The sequence below is a fragment of the Pezoporus occidentalis genome, unplaced genomic scaffold, assembly GCF_034315485.1.
Source record: "Pezoporus occidentalis ecotype Australia unplaced genomic scaffold, CSIRO_AGI_Poc_V1 ctg31, whole genome shotgun sequence".
NCBI lineage: Eukaryota > Metazoa > Chordata > Aves > Psittaciformes > Psittacidae > Pezoporus > Pezoporus occidentalis.
Genome location: NW_026915052.1, coordinates 44,310 through 63,671, shown reverse-complemented (window position 1 = coordinate 63,671; position 19,362 = coordinate 44,310). Strand labels below are relative to the sequence as shown.

The 19,362-nt window shown below is 34.5% G+C and overlaps 1 protein-coding gene across 7 annotated transcripts in view; it reads right to left on the bottom strand.

The window, feature by feature from the left end:
• Positions 1–19,362, bottom strand: part of PAPOLA (poly(A) polymerase alpha) — a 42,870-nt gene that overhangs the window by 10,175 nt on the left and 13,333 nt on the right. For 5 of the 7 annotated variants that reach the window (XR_009966497.1, XM_062627865.1, XM_062627863.1 and 2 more), the window contains exons 4-15: positions 18,910–18,991; positions 18,323–18,432; positions 16,358–16,411; positions 14,140–14,251; positions 13,633–13,722; positions 13,399–13,537; positions 11,823–11,895; positions 10,222–10,342; positions 9,261–9,345; positions 4,718–4,771; positions 3,826–3,945; positions 2,242–2,351 (exon numbers count right to left, since the gene is read on the bottom strand). Coding sequence is in view for 6 of the 7 variants with exons in the window: in XM_062627865.1 (XP_062483849.1) it covers positions 2,242–2,351; positions 3,826–3,945; positions 4,718–4,771; positions 9,261–9,345; positions 10,222–10,342; positions 11,823–11,895; positions 13,399–13,537; positions 13,633–13,722; positions 14,140–14,251; positions 16,358–16,411; positions 18,323–18,432; positions 18,910–18,991 (1,150 nt within the window). In the remaining variant the exon portion in view is untranslated. Of the gene's footprint in view, positions 1–2,241; positions 2,352–3,825; positions 3,946–4,717; positions 4,772–9,260; positions 9,346–10,221; positions 10,343–11,822; positions 11,896–13,398; positions 13,538–13,632; positions 13,723–14,139; positions 14,252–16,357; positions 16,412–18,322; positions 18,433–18,909; positions 18,992–19,362 lie in introns of those variants that run through there. The other 2 variants (XM_062627866.1, XM_062627867.1) reach the window with 2 other exon arrangements.

Here is a 19,362-nt window from a genome sequence, read left to right as displayed (position 1 = left end):
AGGGGGGCTATAGGGATGCTGGGGAGGGACTATTCGTTAGGGACTGTAGTGACAGGACAAGGGGTAACGGGTTAAAACTTAAACAGGGAAAGTTTAGGTTGGATATAAGAAGGAAGTTCTTTCCTGTAAGGGTGGTGAGGCACTGGAATGGGTTGCCCAGGGAGGTTGTGAATGCTCCATCCCTGGCGGTGTTCAAGGCCAGGTTGGACAGAGCCTTGGGTGACATGGTTTAGTGTGAGGTGCATCTGCCCATGGCAGGGGGATTGGAACTAGATGATCTTAAGGTCCTTTCCAACCCTAACTATTCTATGATCTTGTGTTCCAGTAAAGCCAGGTGAAAGTGGTTAAAATGAAAAAAAATGTTCTTTCACATCCATTTTCTAGACATTAAACAAAGCCATAGCAAGTGTATGAATACAAAAAAACTTTCTGTAGATCTTCACCTTTTAAGTTCTGTTATTTCCCTTATTCGCTGTCTATTCTACCAACATTAAGGAATCTCATTAAGGAACTGATTAGGCTGTATGTAATTAAAATTTGATTAAGAGTCAGACACACAAATAGCTCAATGAATTCTGCATATTAAAGAGCCCACTACACTAATTTTTGGCATTGAAGCTCATAAAGCCTCTGTGTGAAGATTATACAGGTTACAGTTAAGGCAGGGGCACACACAGGAAAGCCAGACATGGTTAAAGCATTCCATATTCCTAACATTAGGTCTTACCAAAGTTTCAATACAAGGAAAACCTAGCCCACTCTTCATGGCTTTCTTCCTCTCCCTGCTCTAAAAAGTAGGCTATTCCATAATTTCATTCTTGAAAATGCTCTGGTAGTTCTGATAAAAATCTTAGGATCTATTCCAAAAGACAGGGCAAGCATGTTTTCAGGATGGATTAAAAACATTGAAAACAGACCCACATTAATTTGAGGTGACAAAGAAACCCATAACACACAAACAGAAATTGTTTGTTTGATACTTTTTACAATAATTACAAATTGAATGGAAAACTATACACTGCAGTCTATAATGTTTTTGATGAAATACTACTTAAGTTAAAATTGCATGTAGCCAAATTTCAGATCTGCATGTAATGCAAGTAAATCAGACTCATTAAGTGCAACATTTAGTATTTGCAATTGCAAATTGCAAGTAACCAAAAATTTGACAAGTACACTACTGAAGTATCGTTTATAAAACACAAAAAGACACTCTAATTCATAGATCCCTTCACTCTTTCAAAGCAGCAGCCAAGCTATTATACCTTTTCTAAATTCTGAAAAATTACAATGATGTGTCAATAGTTTCACCTTCACCACTTAAAAGGAATATTCCACCTCTCAATAAAAATCCCCTTGCCCCCACTGTAGCTTTATATGACTAAAAATAACTTCAGTACCTTGGCATAATTTACTTATAAACATACATATTTATTAATATTCACTCATACACCCACACTGTGTATGTGTGTGTGTACGTACAGTTTCCTCACTTCCAGACTGAGTTGTGGAAATTCGGAGACCAGGGCTGCATTAGGTAACACCTGAACCTACTCCTGTAACTGTAAAAATGTAATACTTGAGCCTTAACCATAGTTTGTTAAAGGAAAAAAATCTTGGTCCTAGACTCTGGAGATGCACACTTTTTCAGCTGTGACCCATTCTTTGCTTACATATTTCTTATGCATGTGCTAAAATATTTTCATGAATCAAAAAGTAAACATCAGAAAAAACTCAAAGATTTCTTGCACTGGGTGTTGGACATGAAAGTAAAAGTTACTGAACCAACTAGCTAGTATGAAATGCTATGGAATAAAAGGCATTTTGTTCTGAAGTCTACTAGTTACTTGGCTATAATCCACCAATAAATTCAGTCTCATCATGCAAAAAAAATATTTAAATTATATATGTTTTAAACATGAGGTTATGCTAGGTAGCTAGCATGTAACCAATCTGCCTGTTTAACAAAGATCACAATATATAACAACATTTTTAGTGAGATCTGAAAGATGCGTGCATCATTTTCACCAGTTTTAATGAAAAAAATGAAAATTATTACTGTGTTTAGCAGCATTAAAACTCATTAAAACTGTATTTCATTAAATAACCTCAACTCCTTAGCTGAATCTCTCTTCTCTATGCCTAGACAGAGCTCTGCTACTGAAACAGACTACATTATGAACAAAGACAATAGCTTCAATGATTTTATCAATACCAGAACATGTAGAAAGCAAAACTTACCTGTGTCTGTAAAAGACTGAATGTCATAGGTAAGGTCAACACTTAAATTCTCAGAATTCTCTGTTTTCTTAAACACCAACCCAATCACCCACATTGTACGGTATTCTTCTCTGGAAAATATTATACAAAACAATCATATAATACTGGCAGAAGAATAATCTAAACTACTAAGACAGACAACAGTTGTACATTTTTTAGCTCTACTAGCAATGGGGAGCTAGCCATAGAAAGGCAAAACCCGAAGCTGACAATGACATTCCCCTTTCATTTGGGAAAAGTCATGAAAAAATGACACATTTATCTCCAGCAAACTTAATGAACGAATATCATCAGTAATTACTTCATTCAACTGTGCTTCTGTACAGACTCTCTCATTAGGAATTTTAACTAGCCATTGCAGCTGTAAAGGAGCGATTTGAAAGGAGAAAAGAGATTTTCAGTACTTGATCCTGAAAGTAGTTAGAATTTATTCCCTAACTAACCAAGTCCTGTTTCGGCACCTAAACTTTTCTTTAACTCTCCAATTTCTTAACCATGACTAGACAAAGTGCAGTTTTGGGGCAAGAAAAGCCTCCCTTTGACAGCACACCTTCACTTAATATACATGGAAGATGATTACAGTTTATTACAGAATATAGCATAACAGTTCGGTAACAGCTAAAGACATTTGATGTTTTAATTCAATTGTCTTTTCCCATAGGACTATTTCAGGAGAACATTGTCTTCCAATCAACAGGCAGCTTTAGCTGTATTCACCCACTGACATGGTGCTGAAAAAGTATTGCCTGCTTTTGTCCAATTTTACTTAGAACACATATGTAATTTATGTATGTAACTTAAAAAAAAACAAAAACAAAAAACAACCCAGTAGCACCATACTGTCACTTGAAGCAGATGATGTCTGAGAAAGGCCGTGTGGAAGGCAAGCAAACAAGGCTTTTCACACACTCCTGGTGAAGACAAAAATTTTCTCCACGTTCTCACAAAAATGATTCCTTACAATTATAATGCTACCTAGAAATAAATTTTATTAAAAAGAGGTTTTAACCAACTATAGTTGTTTTGGGTGGGGTGACAAAGCACGGAAATAGTTGAAAATATATGCCAAACAATTTGAAGCACTTGGTATCTTCACCACTGTTCACACATCCAAATTCTAACACCAGCCATTACCAAGTTTCAGTGATAAGCACCTTAACTGCTAACAATATTAAATGTACTTAGTTACTTAAGATTTCGGCTCCACCTCTGATGTTCTTCCTGATTCTCAGTGCTGCCTCCTAACTAAAACTGTCTTATTAGCTGATGCTAGCTGCTCAAACAGCAGCTAAGCAGCTAAGTAACAGCAGATTATTGGCAAGAAAATATGCAATTAATACAATTTTCTGCTTAGAAACGTTCTTATACAGAATAGAGTATCTAATTTTACAAATAGTACGTAAGAGCTCAAAATTATATGCCTTTAGATGACGTAATTGAAAATTAATCCATTTAAGATTCTATAAAAATGCTAGTGTATTTATTAATGAATTGGCTATTAATTACGTTAGTTCCTCACCATTACATTAAAAAAGTTTTGCTTACTTGTCAGGATTCTCCTTGGGTGCTGGGAATGACTGTGGATTCACATGAGCCAACGTAATGAATTCATTCTTCTCCAGATTTCCAACTAGAATACGAATTTTTGATTCCACCAAGCCCACCCTGCATGAATGTCATTTATTAGCAAGTTCTCATTAATATGAAATAGAAGTATCTAATATCATGTATCAGGACAAAATCCTCAACATCCTCCCTATACTAATAGTTGAGTCGGCAAATTAATTAGTGCACTACAGATGACAGACTAATTCAGATCAACAAACCAAGCGAACATGTTCTGAAAACTAACACAAGAGAAGCTTAAGAGTGCCTGAAGATCTCATTATGGCCAGATTTTACAAATCAAATTAAATAGCAAGACGTTCCACATCAAGTAAAAGGCAGCAAGAAACTCCAACGTATTTCTCCAACATTCTTTTGGCTTTAGATGATGAATTTTCAGGTTGAAGAAATCCTCAACATGTGACAATCTTAAAACTTTTATAACAAAAGAGGGCAGAAACAAGGGAAAGTTGTGGTTTTTTTTTTTGAGAAAAGGTATTTCAAGAGATAGAAAACATACTCCTTGCACTGCTTATTAAAAATGTGCATAAGGCTTAAGAAAACAAGATTTTCCAGTGCACCTGACTGTGCTGTAAAGAAGTAAAATGCAAGCAACAGCTTTCACTCCTTGGTTCTTCACTTTACTGTTTTTCAGAAACATGCTGTCTTCATCCATTTAATTCTGAAATGCCACTTTGTTCCACTAAAAAGATATTAGAATGACTAGATCTCCCTTACATCCAGGGTTGACAGGGTTTTGGTTTGTTTGGAGGGTTTTTTTGTGTTGGGTTGTTGGTTTTTTTTCTTTTTCAATAGCAAGCATTATACTCACCATTCTAGACGCTGTTTTTCTGTCGGTGCACTTGCTAGAAGTACAATATAATGCCTTTGGAGATAAAGACAATATGCTATTCTATTTATACTTCTAAAATAAGACATCAAACCTTAACATTAAAACTTTGTAGCAAATTGTACATGGCAAACTACAGATTATTAGCTTAAGTATATATACTCATCAATATAATTATGCATTTTTATGTCCCCCAAGCATGTGACTAATGGACTTCCCAAAAAACATTTCAGATTTTAGGGAATCGCATTTTTACTTTAATTAATACCAGTAACCTTAACAAAACCTAGGAACGTAGCACTAGTTGGAAAACAGTACAGATATTTCAATATGACATATCAGGGATTTAAATGACGAGAGATTCCTTGCAAGTGAAAACAACTGTTCACAGCCATCTATACATATGCTAGCTTAGTCACATATCTGTTTAGAAGAACAGTTAACAAAAAAAATGCATTTCTTCAAAGTAAAAAAAAAAAAAAAATGACACTAACAAGCGTGGTTTAAAAAGCCAGTATCTGCAGCTTAGAACTGTCTGAAGACGCTTAATCTGAAACTTCATGAGGAATGTTTCCTCTGACGATAATTCTTAAGCTCTCAATTATATTCCAGGACAATCAGTGTATACACACTGTAAGTAAATTTCAAATAAACAGAAAACAGAACAAGAATGGTGGTGTAAACAAAGCAGCCTAAGGAGAGTGGAATGGAAGATGATTACTTTTAACTTGAGTTCATAATGAGGGAGATGAGTGAACCTTACATGGTTACAGCCAGGTTTTTCAGAAGTTTAGCAGAAAAATCTATTTTAACATCCAAAGTCATCCAACTTGGCATTACTCCATAATGATATGGTATATTTAGGTATCTTCAGATCAGGATTTAAAGAACATAAGTAATATAATGGATTTGACCCTAGTATATATACCTCATGGAAAAGAACACAAGGTCAACGATGGTGAAAAACTATTGTGCGAAAAGTCCTATGAAGCTATAGGCCTTCAAATTGTAATGGCAAATAAAAATCAACAGATCAAATTAGTAAGTACATAATTACGTATTTAAGTGGCAAGAGGAAAAAAACCTTCTAAATGCTACAGTCCTTTGAAATCAGTCAGAGGATGTCAATGACACTAGAGGACTGAAACAGATTTGGAGAAACTTTTTTCCCCTTTCTGCATAGATTAATTTTTCTGATAAAACAGAATTTTTAACCCATTCTGAGTCAGTTTTATCTATTTTTTTTTTTTCCATTTTGGCATTAATAAATAGTAAGGGTCCTTTATTCAAATTCCATATGGGAAGCTCCTAACTTCTGGTATCTATTTTCCCTAATGAGCACTACATATGCAACTATCATTCATAAGATTCCTAGATCATACATACCACACAAGCTTGCAGAATGTTTAATTTAGTAGGAAAGCCAACTTAAGCTTTTTGTTGTTTTTAAACATATATGAACTGAAAAAGATCAAGTATTTGAAAAAACTAATTTCCAGTTACTTATTAAAAGCAGCTCTTTGAAACAAATTTCTGAAGAATTAAAAAACAAACAAAAAAAACCACAAAACCAACTTGGCTATGTCTTAAAACCTCAGCTAAGTGGTTAGTACCTAGGGAAAAAAAAAAAAACCTTAAGGCTTTTTTATTAAAATATAATGATTAGCTATTTCTGCTCAGGTAGTGCTAGCTGAAAAAGAAAGAACAGGAGAAGATGCAATTTCTTCCCCCATACCCAACTGTTAAAACGGTGCTAAGAGGGAAATCCACTACTGGCAGTTTCACCAAAAGTTAAATAGCACAAGCTATTAAAAACCAAGATGTACTTAGTTTTAAAGTCAAAGTTCTCACTGCTAAATTTTAATAACAAGATTATCAGTTCTTCATTCATAATTTTATCACACAGAATATTTCTAATCCAAAAGTATCCATTACTTCATGATAAAGGGAAAAAAAAAAAACAAACAAACAAAAAAAACCTGAAGTTAAGCTTCTACCTCTCAGATTTTTAGATTGAGAATACTGTTTTGAAGTACGTGGGTTTGGTCTTTTTTGTTGTTATGTGGTTTTGGTTTGGGGTGCTTGATTGATTGTTGAAACAACTGCTATTTCTCTCCTATTGTCTCCCTATCAGTATTGTTTTTATAAAAACAACCTTATTGTAGATATTACAGAACTGTCTTACAGCATTAACACCCATACCTACAAAAAAAATGAAGGATTTTTAAGTCATGCTACCTTCTCAAAAAAAGTGGGAACACCTGAACATGTTCATTTCAATTTTTATTAAGCTGTCCAAGATTTACACTTTAAATTATCCAGTCCTTTTAGATAGAGTCCTATCAAGGGAAGTGTTCAAAGCACCTTTTTAAAAGGTATGTTTACATTCTACTTATTTAGCAGGGTATCCCTACAACAGAAAAAACATGCCAGAGCTCATTAAATGAGTGTTATTTCTCTCACTACTGTACTTCCCTCTTTGCTTTAAGCTCTAATAATTTAATTCTTAAGTATCACTTCATCCTGATGTTATACCCATTTGAAATTATTTTTGTAATTTCACTCCAAAACACCATACCCAACCAAGTGTATGTCCTTTGTTGTTGTTTTCCCCCCCTCAAAATTTAAAAAAGAATGCATGAAGGGCAGATAACACATGTAACTACCTAAATTCCAAATAATTTACATTTTGTATAAACAGGAAAAATACACACATAAAACCAGATGTCCCCATTTCCTTAATTTCTAATCTGCTCCTGCCATGCAGGTATGCAGCAGTCTCCTTAGTCACAAAGTTTATTTTAAACACTGCTAACAAGTCAAAAATGTTTATGATCAAGATAGATGTTTAGCAACCAACCATCATCAAGAGTGCTACGGATTACTAGAGCAATCAGAGAAGTGTTTTTAAAACTGTGTCTCAGAGCAAGGACCAGACCTTGTCTTACCTGACAGAGCACTACATGCTACTTCGAATTTCAGCAGGGACAACTCAAGGCAACTACAACTTAGACAGGAGGAAAGTGTGAAGGAGGGAGGAAAAAAAAAAACAAAACCATCTAGCTTTCAGATGGAGATTTGAGCAATAGAGCCATATTTATTGCATATGGATGACTGTATATAAAGAATATGTAAGAGCTTACTAACCAAAATTTTTAGTTAACCAGAAAATCTTGGGTAATTTAAACAGCTCCATATGATCATTCCACGATTTAAAAAATAAAAATAAGCAAAGACATTCTGTGCAAAGCATACAAACCCTGAACACTTAATGTTAGCAATAGAAAATTTTATTGCTAAAAAATGATAAAATGGCTAAAGCCAGTACACAAAAATATATTTAAATTAAGATTATTTCAAGTGACACTTAATGTTTCCCATTTTTCCTAGTTTTGAAAGAAACAGAAAACTTACTAGGGAACTTACTAACTCTTGAGCAGAAGCTGATTTGTCTGCAGCCCATCTTAACTTGAAAAAAATAATATAACTTTACTGTGCTTTTATAAGTGTTTTGAAGCTTACATCTCCAAGGTACAACATAAAAGCCATCCAAATATTTTAAAGCCTTTATCATGCAAAAGGTATAGAAACAAAACACAGACACATTATGAAGGTCATCAGTCTCTTTTAATGGGGGAACTGTATATTTCAATCTTGTTTAAATTAGTACATAACCAACCAACCACCCAACACACAAACAAGTGTAAAAGATATCTGATTTTGATTCAACAAGAATGGGTCTCCAATTTCAACTGAGGGCAAAGAAGATGTAGTCCATATTTTAATAATCCGCATTTATTATAAAAATACAACTTTCAGCAAGTCCATATACATTTAACAACCTTCTGCCCCACAAGCATATTACTAGAAACCCTAAAAATTGAGGTGTAAACTTCAATATTTCCTTTAGAGACATTACAAAATTAGAGAAACTAGGTGTGAAAGAGTATTAATAAAGACCCAAAAGCCTTAAGCTTTAATGAAAAAAGTTCAGTGAAACCTAGTACATCTGGCAGTTAGTCAACACAATTGCAAAAATATCTTTTATTATCAGAATGAACTGTTGACTATGTTGACAGAAGAAAACAGTTTCAAGCATGTACTCATCTTAAATATTAACTTTCAGAATTAGTTCTTTAAATATCTTGTTTCCTGAGAGGCTGAATTTTAGAATGCTTACTGACACCACTAATGAACGTTTCTGTTAGTCAAACCAGCTGATATGTCTTCACTTTTACTGGTAGCATACAGATTGTATACTTAACTGGTGACATTTTAAGTATCTGGTCAGGGACTAACAGTTTCTGAAATACATGCTAAAGACAAAAAGAAAAAAGATCTGAGGAAATTATTAATTTTCTAAGAGAAAGGATAACAGTGCATTCACTCCCCCTCTGTATAGAAAAATCCTAACACTTTTTGGAACTCTAATGTATGTATAATTTAAGATCCTGTGCTACAGAGCATCATAAGATACTTTAACTGATAAAACTTAAAATATTCTCCCATGCCATAAAATACATACTTGTACTTTTGAAAGAAGTTTGGAGCTTCAAAAAGTTTGGACCACTCTGCCTTACTCAGCAAAATTTCATCTGTGATAGCAAGACCTAAATTATAAAAAAAAAATAAATTTAAACTTTGTTTTTAAATACAGTTTAGTATCCAGAGTAAAAACAGCTTATTAACTTAGCAAAAAGTTACTAAAATTATTTTACCCCCTTAAAATTCAAAGGAATTTATCAAGTTTTATATTGCAGTCATACCTTAAGTGGTCATTATTTATATAAATCATATTATTAAGAACCTCAAAATGTGATTAGAAATGTATGGTAGTTGATCAGACTGAAAACTTAATGTATTTTTGCTCTGCAGTGTAACACTGCTCAGTTCAATCTTCCGTGTATGCCACAGTAAGTACTCAATTCAAAGATAAGAGATCTTTTTCCTTACAGTACTTGAATCATCTCTTCTAAAAGGCAAAGACACAGTAAGACAATAAGCTACTGCTCTTTCTGAGATAGCTACTGGTGCTGATGCTCTCTTCATCAAGTCTACTTCCTGCTTTGATAACATTGTCCCTTATTTACTGCAATCTTCCAAGCATATTACTAGGAAAAATCTACAGGACTCATCTCTAAGAAAGTATATGCCTTATATTAGACCCCAAAATGGCCATGATTGGATTACTACACTTACCTTCACTGGGACATGCCACAGTCTAAAGCCACCAAAATAAACCAGGCATTCTAATTAATTACTCTCAGCTTCTAAGAGTGAAGGACAGGTTTGCAGAAATCTTCACTGAATTTGGAACTTCAAGCCACAGAAGTGTAACAGGCCAAGTTCTACCTCCCTCAAAGACAGTCTCACACCAAGACACTATTGAACATCCTCCCACCTCCACCCTGACAACCCATACCCACAATGGAACTGTTTTAAAGCCATTTGAAAACATTTATATAGAGACATAAGATAATACTTACCTTGTTTAAATTCCTCAACCATGACCATCCGTGTGGAAACGGACACATTGTAGGTAGAGTTCTGCTGTGGGTATGCTGGTGTAATTATAGGCATAAGATGGTACCTATCACTGGGGTTTACCTATACATAATAACAGCCAATCAGTTTTCTTCAAGCATACACATGAGTTAACAAATTTGGATTTCTCCCTTTACTACAACTGCATCTTAAATTCTAAGAGACTTTAGTTTGCAGACCAGGTTAAATTTACCAACAGTTCAGAAAAAGTTTAGAAAACAAAAATAATGCTTTCAAAGGTCATCATTCTGAAACACAGTGATGTGGGGAGGGCTGTAACCTGTCGGCACATCAAGATCAACTTGCTGGCATTTCAAAGTACAGAAATGCCAACTGAACAGAACAATTTCTCTTTAACAGAAATTAGCTTGGGAGCACATCAAAACAAGGATACCTTATCACCACATGAACACCTTCAGAAGAACAACTATCTTCAGACCTTGCAAAAAAATATCTTATACTTTATTTCTGTAATGCTACTGAAAACAAAGAGCTAACTTAAGACAAGAAGCTCTAGGCAACCTGACAGAAGCATCACTTGCATTAGCGTATCTTTTATTAAACAGCACACAGAGGAAAAAAAAAAGTGACAAAATACACACATGCAAAGTACATTTTAAATAGCATTACGGTAGCATTCTTATAGATAGTAACTTAAAGATAAAATGCTGACATTAACTTACCCCACTTTTCTTATTAGCTACTAAAACAGAAACAGTTCCCATCACACTGACCTCAAACCCCCATTGCAAGAATAACAGCAAGACTTGAGAACACTTCACCTGTCTCACATTATTTAAATGTGGACTTTTGTCAACCAGAAAAAAAAAAATCTGAAGTACAACAGGGCATAAACTTCAAACTTTGGTGCTTACTTTATTCACCAAAAAAAGATTAGTTGAACAGCAACCATTCTAAAATTCACAAAACAGCATCAAACACATCCACACTAAGCCCTACTGAAACCTCAGAACGTGAGCTGTGCTGCAAGCTATTTCACTGAATGCCTGAATGACATTAACAGCTGCTGCCCTTAATGCAAGTGCTACAGAGATCAAATATTATAAATAATACACAAAGCAACTTGAAGTCTTCAAGTTATGATCTTCTTTGGTTCAAGATGAAAAGACATTAATACAACTGCATGGAACTGAACATATCTAGCTGTGACTGCACTGAAGTGAATTCAATAGACTTGTAAAAGTAACAGGTTTTCAGTTAGAAGCAAACCATTTTAAGATAAGCAGTTTTAAAAAAATTAATTGCTTTAAGGCGCGTATCTAATTAGGCCAAGTATTTATTAAGATCACTTATTGCAAAAGTTGGGAGTAAAAAAGTACATTGTTCAGCAAGTGTACTTCCAGTGGTCGTTTAGAAAGATAAGCTTTGTTCCACATTCAGGAGAACTACAGGTTAATTATAAGGAAGACATAATACCAAAATATTACATTTAATAAACCCAAAATGAAGTTCACCTAGGACTCTTTAAGCAACTGAATTTATCGCACAGTGTGACTTATACGGGAAAAAATAATACACTAACCCTTGGGTCCCATACAGGCAAATTAAGATTGCATTCTTCTGGCTGTTTCAATAGCACTGGATTTGGCCATTCCCTGTTCAAAAAGATTGTAGCACTGAATAAGACTATTGGATACAACCATGTTCAACAAACAATACTTTTGAACGCGATCCTTCTGCTCTCAAGGTATAGCATCATTTCTGTAAGACTAAGCTGGTCTAACTGGAGTTCTTTACATAAGCCGTATTACTGAACTACAATACATCTGTAATTAGCTTTTCCAGGCCATTAGAACAATTAATCTTTTTGTAGTCTTTGGAGTTTCATAACTACTGCTTTAGGGAACTAAAACTCCTCTAATTTCTTCTTGAAATACACCTAGCAAAGAGAAATTCCACTATGAAGATGGACACTGGGTCCATCTTCAACCTAGCCGTTTCATGGACAAACTACAGAAGAAACAGCCAGCATGGTTACAGCATTACAAGCATCATTACAAGGTGTACGTATTTTAAAAAAAAAAAAACTAAAAAATCCAATCAAGTAAAAAAGAATCCATGCTGAATGAAACACTAAAAAGAGGCAACACTTCTGTTCTTCAAGTCATCTCTACTCCCATAAATTATCTTCTTATAAAGAAGTAGAAGTCAGTTAATCTCTTGGTATTTGTACATTAATGCTCCTATGCTATGCACATATAAAACAGAATAGCAGCATAAAGAATACAGTGAACAAAGTTTGCAACCAGTTTTCCACTTTGTGTGGCAAGATACTACTAAACACTAGGGACCCCAAAAAGGATATAAAGCCTATGGATTCAAGAAACTATGGAAATTACCTTCATGTTAAGAAGGAAACACACTATACTTGAAGTAAAGCAACAACTTCATACAGTGATCCTTAAAACATGTCAATGTCTCATGAAGACTGTAGGTAGAGACATGTCCTTTCAAAAAACCCCAGTATTCATTTGTAATCTGCAAAGTGCACTCTCATCCTATTAATTCTAAATTTACTTGGAATGTTACCATTGTTCCCATCAGAGTTATTCCAGTAATCTTTCCGAGGTAACTAGCTCAGGAGTATGAAGCCATATGTAACTGCAAAACACCTACCTCTCCGCCCTGGCAAAATAAAAAAAATACAACCCACACTTTTGCCACTGGTTCTCCAAAACTGTGTTTAATCTACATGCCTAAACCAGATACTGACACACCTCCTCTCTTCCATTATCCCAGCACCTGAATATTAAAAGACTTTAAATTTGGGGGTGTCTGCTCTTATTCTGCACTATGTAAGTATTTCTTCTAAAGAGTAATGTTGAGTTACAAAAACCTAGGAAAATTTTTATCAAAAACTGGGTGGATACTTTAAGAACACAGTATGTTGGATGACTTGTTGAAAAAGCTAACAATTTTCTGTCAGTAAGAACAAAGCTTATAACTACGTCTTAATCTAGTAACACCTGAAAATGATACCATAAAAACAGGACTAAAATTTAGTGTCTACAAACAATTTTATTTTAGTTTAATCTAAATATAAGAAAATAAACAAAACAAACAAAAACCCAAACAACAAACCAAAACAAAAAACATACCATTTAGAAAATACCAAGAAAAATTTATGTACAAGAGTTGATGCTATTGCATTTGGATAAAGCTGGCAAGTTCTTGCTACTAGCATAGCCCAGGAAACACCGCCAAGGAAACCTAGTATATTGGAATAGATGTTGTGGCCTGTGGATTGAAAACGAAAGAGACAAAAGAAGAAAGGTATCAGTAATTACAGGAGTTAAAAGAAACTTTACAATTTTTTGAATAAAACTGCTTACGTTTTGCCCACAGTTTGATAGCTCTCAGTGTTAACCTGAAGTTGTCAATGTTTGGTACTAGATGCAGAATTTCATCGGTTACCCGGCAACCTGCCAAAAGAAAGAATCCAAGCAATCTGATGACGTTTATGCATACTAAAATAAAAAACTCAAGCAAAAAGAAAAAGGAAAAAAAAAACACACGCAAAATAAATAAATAAATAAATCCTCAACGCTTACATATCTTTATTTATAGAAATGTTGATCCAAACCAGAGTCTTGCAAATCCCATTAATGTCTACACAGCACCACTTACCACCCAAATTAAAGAAAAACATTTTATGAAGATCTGGCCAATAAGAAACTTTCTTTCCAAAGTTAAATAACACTGGCTATGACTTCATTTCCAGGTATGGAGTTGCTACATTTTCAGACAAGTCCACAACTGAATTACTGTACCAAACAATCCAGGATACTTATTAAAAGATAAGATGAGAAATTTATATGCAAGACTGTATATATACATACCATTAAGACTTCGTATGCATCTAATGTCTAAATTTTTAAGTAGGCTATCGTCTCGTAGGTCTAAGTCCTCGGGAATAGTTTGCAGTGCTAACCTCGCGAACAAAATATCAATCTTGGAAAGAAAAAAAAAAAAGAGATAAGAAATTAGAAAACTGTTCTTCTGTAGAATTAATTTTTTAACCTATTTTTATCAAGTAGTACTACTTCCCAATGTAAAACAAGTTCAAAATTAACTTCAGATTAAAGCTGTATTATCTCTAGAAGGTCTAGGACCTCTGAAGATTCAAAGTTCTTGAAAGTAAAAGCATTTTTGCAAATAAATAAATTAACAGCTTGACCTGTGTCTTTCTGTGTGTGTAAGTAATTTTTCTACAGGAAGAACAAAATAAAAAAAAAAAAGCAAGAAGTTTCTTGTTTATTTTAAGCAAGAACATAAAATGCGTATATAAAAACTAGTATTGGCAGAAATATTTGAAGTTTAACTGACAGGATCACCACAGAACTAAACTTCTTTCCCTCAGTTCTAAGGTTTTTCTTCACAGATACCTTTTGTCTGGATTAGGAAAAGGAAAAAGAAATTAAAATGTTCCAATATTGACATTCTGGGCATAAACACAACCATCAGAAACTGTGACCCAACAACACTTGTGCATATATAAAAAGAGTGCTTGTGAGTTAGCATTCAAGGCTAGAGAACTCTCATTTGCTGTCAGCAACATGGGATAAGCCTCAGTCATACCCCTAATCATAATCCATCATAAATTACTATTTTGAAGCAAGATACTACTACTCTTATAGCAGACAACCCTTTTTATTAGCCTATTTATGCTTGTATTTTGAATTTTATTTCAAAAACAAGGAGAGACAACAGTGACCTAAATGCGGCTAAAAAAAAAAAAAACAAACCCCAAAACAACCACACCCCCCACACACCCCCCCTCCAAAAAAAAAGAAAAATCAACAAACCAACCAACCAAAAATGCTAGCCAGACAATGCCTATGGAAAGTCAGAGGATGCCTATGGAAAGTTTCAGTATTTAAAATTAATACCCAAGCTATGCAAACAGAAAACAGATTCTCCAGAAAAATGTTCCCAATACCCAATTGCATATGGAAAGTAATAAAATTGCTGACACAGATGAGTCACTGGCTACCTTACTGCACAGTATCACACTGCACATCTCTCTCATTTGGAGAAAATGCATCTCTTTGCCTAAGCATCAACTGACACGTCGGTGAAAGCGCAAGTAAGTAAAGCTGGATAGATGAGGGCAGAGGAGGCGGTTCATCTTCCCAAGATTCAAAAATTGCCAGTACCCTAATGACCATTATAAGTGCAAGGCAGAGATTTAACTAAAATTGACATAGAAGTACCCAGTCTTGTATACAATACTACAGCTCTTGAAGTCACATCATGTGTCAGACAGTTAATATGGAATTTTCCCCCCACTGTAAAGTACACTTCTTATACCACCCCCAGTTGCTGCTTGACATAATCCAGCTACAAGTCTGATGAACTGTGTGTATGGACAGTTTATATGTTTTTGTCTTGTCACCAAGATAACAGGTTAACTATAAACCAAGCTGAGAAAGATGAACAGAATATCTTTTGAAAGCAATATTCTTGTATTCTCAGCAACTTTACCCAAAATAGTAAAAAATCAAGTTAAACAAGTTGATCACTGCAAGATAGCTGATCCATAAGGCTACAGACACCAGAACAACTGTTTTGGTCACATGTTTACAGACGTCTGAAGAGATCAGGACTAAGGGGATATCCCCTGTCTGCCTTCAGTCATACATTTTTGAAACAGATAAAAAAAACACTTCCTATAGTAAAGACACTGAAGCAAATCTGTATTTAAGGTTCTGACAGCTAATTATTAGCAGCCAAAAAAATTACTAAAGCCACATTATTAACAGAATTTCTATTAAGTCTTAATAATGCCAATACTAGTATTCTGCAGATCAGTAAACTAATCAGTACTAGCAAGTAGCAGTGCCTAAAAGAACAGGTAGATATCCTATACAAAGATCTAAGTACATAAAGAAAGACTTGTTTTAGTCTTAAAGCCACACTTTCACAACCGAGTACTACTGTCATAAACTTAGGAGAGTCATTTTAACAGCACTCATTAATGAATACTACACGAATTACAGATATCTTGAAAACTTCGTTTTAACCATGCTCTACCAAAACAAAATAAAAGATCTTTACCTCTATTCCATCAAAACAAAGTTTAATAACTGGGACAAAAGCTTCTTCAACAGCCTGGGGGGGGAAAAGTTGTATTTTATTTTCAAGTACAGAGAACACTTACAAGCAGGTCTAAACAACCACACTGACATGCTAATTATACAGATGCTTTTTTGTTTTCAGGTTGACTTTTGTCAGTAATGCCTCCTCCACCACTTATGCAGTAAGCCCTGATCTGCTACATCCCACAGCTGTCTTGATGTTAATTATAATCCAAACTCATACCAACCAGCTCTAATGATGTTACTTGAAGGTCCAACTCTCTTCTCACTACATGTAGGACATGATCAAATGTTTTACTCCTCACATGATCTCTAAGGCCAACCTAGGGAGAAGTCTTACACCAAGAGGCCTCTCCCTTCTATGTTTTCTCCAGTCAGTATCTTATGAGAAGTGACAAGGAGACAACTGTGTAACTACATAGTCTAACATCATCTAAACCAGTCGCAAGTCACCAGTCTTCAGAGCTTGAGCATCTTTTATAAATGTTGTCATTAATGAGGTACTTTGACAAACTGTACCCATGATGAAATAATGGAAATCGATGCCTACTCTGACACAACCTTCCTGAACTGAGCATCCAAACTAAATGCAGATCTGCAGAGCACCACTTTAATAAAAGCAAAGAACACTGCATACCTCCTAATAAGTGATTTAGGAACTGCAGGGACTTAACGTGGTTTTAAGAGTTAACAAGAGGAGTCAACACTACCCTCAGCACCTAACCTTCATTAAGGTTACCTTAAGGTTACTGGATGTTAGGATGGATCCTAAGCAAAATATAACATTCACAGGTCTCCGAGTCATTCACTAGAGCAATCATTAAGAAAGCCTAAGTTACGTAAAGGTATACAAACTTCATTCGTTCTAGCTTGAATGATTTAAAGTGTTATGACACCCTGACCTAAAAGGTTATCTGTATCATTGCAGGGCTACACTGAAGAGTAGATCGACCTTGCTGCTACATCAGCTTAAGTCACAGTTTACAGCAAAGTTAATCAGAAATCTGCAAATCAAAATCCTCTTAATTGTGGATTGTGTATTTAAGATTATTAGAAGTGCTCAGATAATAAAGCATTCAAAACAATTGTTTCAATAATAGTATTGCCACCAGGTGTTTCTACTTCCCTGGTAGCTACCAACTACAGGATGAAAAGGGTGGAAGAATACTGCAGAGACTGTTACATTTATTCTATGGAAGCATGAATAAACCAAAGTTTCAGACTTACCAGCAGCTCCCTTTATTAAAAAAACAAAACAACCAAACTGCAGCAGAGAAAATTAAATTTTCTCAAAGCAACATTAAGATTAAAGTTCCTACCAGTTGACCTAGGGAGGCTTGTCATTTATGTATAATAGAAAAAAATACTGTATACCAGTTGTGTCTTACATTCCTACAAGGAAAACCATCTTACCATACTGAAAGTCTTACAAAGCATCTAATAATTGGACACACTAAAAATGTTACTTCCCATTTCAAATGCATAGCTGACAGACAATACAGAGTGTCTCAATAACATGAACCACTGTCATTGTCCATACAAAGCATGAAATTATACAAACATCAGCATAACTGGATACTTCAAAACTTCAGTAAGACACTTTTGGTCCTGATCCTTTCCAAGCTAAAACATCTGCATTTGTCTGCAGCTAAAGAGCAAGCAGAAATTTTGCAGTTCTAGCACACACCCTAGGACATCATTCTGCCATGTAGATTTCTTAAAATTACTATCTCTATTAAGTGGAAACAGAAAAAACAGAAGAATCTCTATTTCAATTATGGTGGTAGGCTTTGCTGCAGGTTAACTAAAAATCCACTGCAAGCCTTTAACAGTAAAGTTCAATTTAGTTATTTAATGCATCATCTTTCACTAACTTTTCAGCAGCATCGTGAGTTCAGTTAGCTACATCGGATACTTCACATACCCTCAGATCTTTTACTTCTTCTTGTTGTTTCAGTTTTTCATAAAATGATGTGAAAAAGTCACTTCTTTCAACATGTCTTGGTGCAACACAGAGGGCATCAATATCAGCACCTGAAATTGTTTATTAGCACAAGTTATTCACACTTCACAGCTCCAGCATTAGCCAGACTCTTTTCTTTTTAAAGCCAGGCAAAAATAATTTCTCTTCCTGTAGAACAGCTTTTCTTCAGGAATACTAGGTCAAATCACATACAAAAGTTCACGGCCATGGAGCATACTGAATACATACATACATTCTTGCAGTTGTTGAAGATTTGTAGTAATTTTTAAAGAGCAAACCATGAGACTCCAAGTATACTACTTGAGCTTTAAATACTTTCCAACTTTATTATCTCTTTCCCAACCCATCACAAAAACATAACAGAGAAACATATTTCTTTTATTTATAATAAAAAGTAAAAATGGCTGACAAATTTAAAAACCTACCACCACCTCAAAATACAGAAAGTCCTGTTACTTAAGGGTGGTGGCATTTACAGCTATGTCATTAGCTCAAACACGAGTTTTTATAATAAAAGTAGATGTTACCTTTTGTATGAACCCCTAATCTATAGGATCCAAATGTAAAAATTTTTCCTCCAACATTTTCTATTACAGATTGTGGAAGATTCTAAATGGAGCAAACAAAATTGGTTATTTTACCTTAACAAGTTTTAACAAACAACAATTTATTTTCAAACAAAAGGAAAAAATATTCCACAAACTTATGTCGTTTTAATGTATAATGATTACTGAATTAATAATCTTTGCATTTACAGAAAAGATGGAAGTTATGTTTACCACTTGGGAACTATCTGTAATATTTCAACTACATTACACATTACTGCCTCAAACTTGGTAACTGTTCAGCAGTCCTACACTTCCAAGTGCAACAGCTTTAAAATATTAAGGACTTTGAACACATTTTGCTTAACACACAGACTTTTTAAGACTGACTTAGAAATTTATGATTAAGTGCAACTTAGAGGGAAAAACATATTA